Consider the following 6,777-nt stretch of genomic DNA (forward strand, 5'->3'; position numbering starts at 1 on the left):
ACTCAGGGTACAAGGGTTGACATGGACAATTGCAAATCCAACCTAGGATTAATCTTGAAATTCTAAACTTTAGCACTCAAGGATCATCACCTTCATTTGATTTTATTGTGTATCATGGCGAGGTGCATGTGATATATATAGTACTCTTTACTCTTCTGGTATTTAAAAAACTCTCCTGTACTCACACAAAAGATGGAAATGGACATTGGGAAGAAGAGGCTGGTGTTCCCTACAATGGCTCAGTGGGGAACTGCCAAGGGGTTCTCACACAAGACAGAGTGATCCCCCCTGGCATAAAAATAGAGATGTCTGTTTGACCAGATCCAACCATGCATTCTGCGGTGCTCCTCAACAAGGCCCTGCAGGTTCACAACGTAAGAGTAGCTTAATGTTGCACAAGGCAATTACCTGATTGAAGTTGACTCCAGCAAAGTGGGCCACCTCATCCATGTAAGCACTGAAGAGTAAAAATGACGCCAAAGCAGCAGAACCAATGGCGAAACCCTTGGTGGTAGCCTTTGTTGTGTTGCCCACTGCATCAAGAAGATCAGTGATCTCCCTCACATTGTCTGGCTGCATTGGCGTGCAAAAGGTTGGAGTTCAGCACAAACAAGAGCACTTCATGTATACAACTCATCATGCAAGCCTTGCAACTAAATACCTACCTGTTGGCTCATTTCTGCAATGCCACCTGCATTATCAGCTATAGGACCAAACATGTCCATAGTAAGAACATATGCTGCTGTACTCAGCATACCCATGGTGGCAACAGCAGTTCCAAAAAGGCCACCAGTTGATAATCCATCAGAGTCAACCAAACCAGAGGTTTTCCCTAACCAATATGTAGAAATTATTGCAACACTGATCACTAGAACGGGCATGGCTGTTGACTCAAGACCGAGGCCAACCCCTGCGATTACATTAGTTCCATGTCCAGTAGAGCTTGCCAATGCTATTGCACGAACAGGTTCATATTTGTAATCAGTGTAATATTGAGAAATCCAAACAAAGATGTAAGCCGTTATGATTCCAACCAGCCCACACAAGGCAAAGTGCAACCAAGCTGCTGGTGCCTGCTCTGTGTATAGTAGCCACCTTGTCGACTGTCAAATCAAGCAAAGTTTTCAAAGCTCTTGTCAGAAAAATCTGGAATTCCTACTACAATAAAATCTAGAAGATTGAAGTTTGTTTTTGATAGTTATACTAAGGTACATGTGAAACATCTTACTCCACAAAACGCAAGGACTGCCAGGACAAGAGTCACTGAATAACCCTTCTGCAAGATGGCCATTGGATCTTCAACCACTGCTTTAGAACTTGGATCACGGGTACCTCTGATTGAAAGAATTCCAATTGCAGAGACCACCAGATCAAAGGAATGTACCACCAGGGGGAAGAGGATAAAGCCCGAAGCATCTGCAAATGCATGCCAGTAACATCAGCATCCCTCCAACCAGGATAAATTGTCACTTTAATCTCTTGAAACTTTTCTTTTAGCTACCTTCAAGTCTACAACGCTTTGCCATACTTCCCCCCAGTATCATTGCACTTATGATTTCAGCAGCTATGCTTTCAAATAGATCCGCCCCACGAGCGGCACAATCACCAACATTATCACCAACCTAGAGAGAGAGAGAGAGAGAGCACCAACACAACCAGTAATCAGTTCATGTTTAAGTCCTTGTTTTTGCGAAGAAAAGAACCTTGTTATCTGTAAGTGGCAACAAACTCAACATGAAGCAAAGAATGAAATCTCTTCACATTGCTTGAACAAGACTTTAGACCCACCAGATCTGCAATAACTGCAGGATTCCTTGGATCATCTTCAGGGATTCCTTGCTCCACCTTCCCAACCAGATCCGCACCAACATCAGCTGCTTTTGTGTATATTCCACCACCAAGCTGAGCGAAAAGAGCCACAAATGATGCTCCGAAACCATAACCAACCAGAAGAAGAGGTACTGAATGGACATCAGAAAAACAGTTTATTAGATACTGTCTTTCACCTACTTAGAAAAACAGTTCATGATGCTATGATTCCATAACCAACCAGTACAGAAGGTACTGCATAGACATTGCCCACCCCCTTTTTGGACTAGAAATTTATGGGCTTCAAAGAATCCTATATTGCAAAGAGAGAGACTTCGTATTAAGACTTACATTCAGTCACATGCATTGAATTGTTGTCATCAACTCTCAAATAAACATATAACGAAGCATACAGTACAGCCACTCCCAGCACCGTCATGCCGACCACTATGAGAGCTGAAAGTCCACCAGCCCGTAGCGCAACCTACAAAATGGTTTAATGCCATGTAATCAGTATCATATCCCTAAGCTTGAGACTGGTTGAAGCAGTACAAGCAATGCGACAGCCTCAGATAAGATAGTTATCTTAAATATATTCACAAAAGCTAGTGCTGTTGATGCCAAAAAATGAACGAGATTAACAATTTACCTGCAAAGACTCACGTGCTGAGCGTCGAGCTGCACTTGTTACCCTAACATTTGCTCGAACTGAAACCCACATGCCAATATAACCAGCAATGCCTGAGCAGATGGCTCCAAACAAAAAGGCAAGTACAGTTACGTAGGCTGAAGTTGATCTGCAACAAAATTTTAGCTATGCAGTGAGGTTATACATAGCAAAGGTACCAAGACCCTACTAACTAGGTTATACATAGCAAAGGTACCAAGGCCCTGCTAACTAGGTAAGAAATGTCTGAGCTTTTGGAGTAGTTGATCAAAGAATAGCTCAGCACCTATCTAAGCCAGAAGCCTCCTGTTGAGGACTGGAGTTGCGAATAAGATAAATCCCAAGGATTGCAAAGGCTAACAGTACTGCCATTTTGGAGATTGTGCCATACTGTGTTCGAAAAAAACCCTCTGCACCATCTCGAATTGCATCTGAGATCTGAAACACCACAAACTTAAATTCAGGAGACTACACAGCAACACTATTTGATTTGAAACTGACTATGCAGCAGCTAGTGATAGCCATTAAAAGTAAATAATTAAATTCTGAAGTGGTCGTCTGCCTTAAGCAGCAGGCGACTGATCAGAGCTGTCAAAATCATGCTTAAATGAAGTAGGAAATGAAGAGGGTGCATGTAACAGAAATTGGAGCCGTAGTGGTTCAACACACTATAAAATTTCCAATCCCTGGAAAGAAGGAAGTAAAAGGCATCTCAATGGTGTCTTCCCATTGTGCAAGATCATGGTGGGTCAAACACTAAACACAACCCATTCGCAAATAATAAGAATTCAGCTTAATCGCAAATGGGCAAGAAGATAGACACAACACATCAAATCATATTGCTAATCATACACTCCTGAAAATGAGAGCTCCCAAATACATCCTTATATAGCTCAATGGGCTTAATTGCACTGATGTTCCTTCTTTGGATCTAGACACACTCCATACGACTAGCACAACCCATGTGACCCAAAGCACTATCCATGTGGAAGCTCACAAAGAGACACAACAAGGTCACAAACCTACTAATTCAAAAGTGAGAAATTAGTCAATCATACTTAATAAGTTAATCATACTTATTACTTAAGACAAGTCACATTGTCACAAGTGAGTCGTCCATAGATGGTGGGCTAAGGCTCTGAGAGAGAGAGAGAGAGAGAGAGAGAGAGAGTTATGTTGCTAGGGTGGGTGAGTTATATTGCCAGCCGTACTAGGCGCCAGTGGTGGCAAACAGAGAGGGCGGCTTCGCACAGAGGCGCGAAGCGAACAGGGGCGGTGAGGCCAGGCGAACTGAGGCAGCGGTGAGCAGGGAGCGGCTCAGGGAGAAGGCGGCGGTGACAGTAGCGAAGAGAGAGAGAGAGAGAGAGAGAGTGCAACTGTAGAGGAGAGAGAGCATGGCAGCTGGCCCTTACCAGAAGGTTGAGGTCGTACGGCCTCCAGAGTCCAGACGCAAGACGCAGGCGCGCCGCAGGGGGAGGGGGGGGACGTATGGATCGATCCGTACGTACGGAAAATCGTATGGTACGGATGTACGGTACGGAATGGATCCGTACGTATGTTTTGATCCTACCTTGGGTCTTTGTATGTACTATAGACTCATTCTAGCAAGGAGCATGTCAGGTTCAGCTCGGGTCCTATGGATGTAGAGCTCCCACAGATCATCTCTGATAACTCTGTTATGCTCCTGTTTGGTCCATCCACTTGCAAAGGCAGTGATACCTCCATAGAAAGCCCTTGAAATGTTATAGTTCATGCATTCCAACGTCAGTATCTACTATCACCATGAGCAGCTAAAGGAACATAGTAGGCAAACCATGGTAGTATCTGCCTTCCCTCAGCTGTCTCTCCCATGTGATGGACTCTCTGAATGTGTGTAATGCATTTCATGATCAGCAGCCTCTCTATCTGGCTCCCATTCTAGCCCTGTAGCCTACAACCGCACACCATACAATGCAGCTGGGCCTAGAAAGGATTCGAGATCCGTACTACATTAGCAACTTAGTGAACATTAAAAATAAACAGAAAAGTACCTGGCTCATTTCTGGAGGACCCTCATCCTTGGCAAGAACCCAACTTGTGAGATATGCTGCAAAGAGCATGCTGATTGTGCAGACTACTAGCACAAAGATGATGATCGGTGAGGTGCATAAGGCAACATAGAAAATTGCTCCAAATGTCAAGAGAGCAAGCAAGTAATAAACCCGCTTATTCAGACCACACAGCACTTTCACAAGCTGCATTTGATCAAACAAGAGCACTGCATTAGACCCCTCTGGTCTTTTGTAAGACATTAATAATCTCTCTCTCTCTCTCTCTCTCTCTCTCTCTCTCGTACATGAACTTTGAATCTTACAAGCACTTTGAGAAGAACACCTTTCATAAAGTTTGGTTCGAATTTACCCACCCATTAGAAGATGCATCCACTTTTGACATCACCAAAACAAAATAAGGTTAATACATGAAGGTACCCTGTATGAGATGTTGGTCCCTGAACAAACAACCAGGTCTTGCATCACAAAAGCATATGACTAAACTGTCAGAGCTACTGCATGCTGTGGTTCAAAAGCTATTCTGTACAGCATGCTATGGTTTGGCAAAGGACCAGTTTACCAGCAAAGTGCTTACATTCCTGTGCAGCAAAGTAGCTTGGGCAATCAAGTAAAGAAAATGCAAATGATTTCTAAAGCAAGGCTCTAAACTAGGCAAGTGGGATCAGGGCTGGATTGCAATCAGAGGCAAATAGAGATGCTGGAAAAGAGGCTGGGGCTGTATATCAGGAGCTTAGGGGAAACATTAGGCAGCAGAGAAAACATGGTAGGATGGTGGAATCTGCCTCGTAAGATCCCAAGGGTTCTAGCAGAGCTAGCCTTGTGCCTAACTTCTCGAGGTTGAAACAAAACTATATGCAGCACGGATGACTGCTGGCGGAATAGATCCCCCTTGCCCATCCTCTAAGGCTGAATGGACACTATTTACAAATTCTTTGCTTAAGAAGTTGGCAGTAAGAAAGTGGTCAGGTACCATGGAATTATTCTTGTTCCCCAACAAAACAAGGTGTTACAAACATAAGACATGAGCAGCATACTTGTTTGCAAAAAGAACCCCTATTTTCCATGCATGCATAAAGAAACTTTCAGGTAGTAAAGTGCATTCGGAAAGTTTAACAAATAAGGTTTTCAATGACTGACCAAAAAAAATGCGTTGCTTACCCAAGGTAGTTGAGATTTATTGCGCAAAGCTGGGAATGTCTTTGTCTTTTCCTGATAAGGACCCATGAGGGCTACCTCCACATCCACACGGCTGGGATCCATCATATTTGATGTTGTTCTACGGGCAACAATAGGGTTCAGGGTATGATCCAAGTCCGTCCCAGATCCAAGCCGCTGAATTTTGACAGATTGGAAGTTGAGAAGAATGCGGCACGATGGGTGCCACACTCCTCTCTGCCTATCTCTCTTCTGTCGGCTCGGCTCTGCCACAAAAAGGGGTGGACAAGACTATGCCTGCAGTGGGAGGGATGGAAAAAATCATAGAGTTTGGCATGTCAGAACATGAAGATGAATGCAGGCCATGTGATTGAAAAAGACAATGGATGTCACAGAAAAAGAATAACATGTGATGGACTGAGATCACAACGGGATGCAGGGCAACATCAAAAACAAGGAATTGAAGTGAATAGAAGCAAGGGATCCATCCTCAGACCTTGGAAGACTTCAGACGACAAGCAAGAGGCAAGCAGATGCAGCACAGATTTCGTCTCTCTTTCTGTGAAATGATGCGGCCTTCCAGCAAAGCGACCCTTGCAAGCGTGATAGCAAAACCCTTCGAGAAAATGCACAGATCTTAAGTACCTGATCGGCGATCTCACTGCTCGAGGTCGGCGGGGCTCTTCAGCCTACGACTCCAAGAATTTCTTCATTGCTTTGATCCCGATAAAGTCTGCTGACAATTACGAATATATTTTCTATTATTCCACATATATATATATGTCTTTTTTTTCCTTGTTGTATATACTAGGATTAGCCTGCCATTCCTTTTCCTCGTGTTATTTCCAATAGAAAATGTTCAATATCAAATATATATATATATGGTGCCAAATTCTTTTGGCCAATTAATTAATTAGTGAGGGGCTCGAACCTTTGATTAAGGTTTTTTTTACGCTCTCGATTAAGGTTGCATAAGCGACAGTTGGAGGGCGGTGAGTCGACGATTTGTCTAGCGCATTCTGGAGACTTCCAATGCAGGCTATAAAAGCTTGGTGTGTCTCATTCTCTGGCTGGGCACTAGCCCCATGTGCACAA

General features: G+C 43.7%; 1 protein-coding gene across 2 annotated transcripts in view; it reads right to left on the minus strand.

The window, feature by feature from the left end:
- The window catches only part of LOC147626153 (pyrophosphate-energized membrane proton pump 3-like), an 8,306-nt gene extending 1,774 nt beyond the window's left edge, over positions 1-6,532 (minus strand). Inside the window, exons 1-11 of one of the 2 annotated variants that reach the window (XM_086816261.1) lie at positions 6,328-6,532; positions 5,686-5,979; positions 4,507-4,710; positions 2,763-2,914; positions 2,459-2,606; positions 2,161-2,293; positions 1,789-1,961; positions 1,502-1,622; positions 1,229-1,416; positions 666-1,103; positions 409-573 (exon numbers count right to left, since the gene is read on the minus strand). In XM_086816261.1, the coding sequence (XP_086672387.1) occupies positions 409-573; positions 666-1,103; positions 1,229-1,416; positions 1,502-1,622; positions 1,789-1,961; positions 2,161-2,293; positions 2,459-2,606; positions 2,763-2,914; positions 4,507-4,710; positions 5,686-5,790 (1,827 nt within the window). In that variant the 5' untranslated portion in view covers positions 5,791-5,979; positions 6,328-6,532. Of the gene's footprint in view, positions 1-408; positions 574-665; positions 1,104-1,228; positions 1,417-1,501; positions 1,623-1,788; positions 1,962-2,160; positions 2,294-2,458; positions 2,607-2,762; positions 2,915-4,506; positions 4,711-5,685; positions 5,980-6,178 lie in introns of both variants that reach the window. The other variant, XM_086816260.1, reaches the window with a different exon arrangement.
- Positions 6,533-6,777: the final 245 nt, after the last annotated feature.

The sequence above is a fragment of the Cibotium barometz genome, chromosome 22 (genome assembly GCF_041138505.1).
Source record: "Cibotium barometz isolate CiBa-2024 chromosome 22, ASM4113850v1, whole genome shotgun sequence".
NCBI classification, from domain to species: Eukaryota; Viridiplantae; Streptophyta; class Polypodiopsida; order Cyatheales; family Cibotiaceae; genus Cibotium; species Cibotium barometz.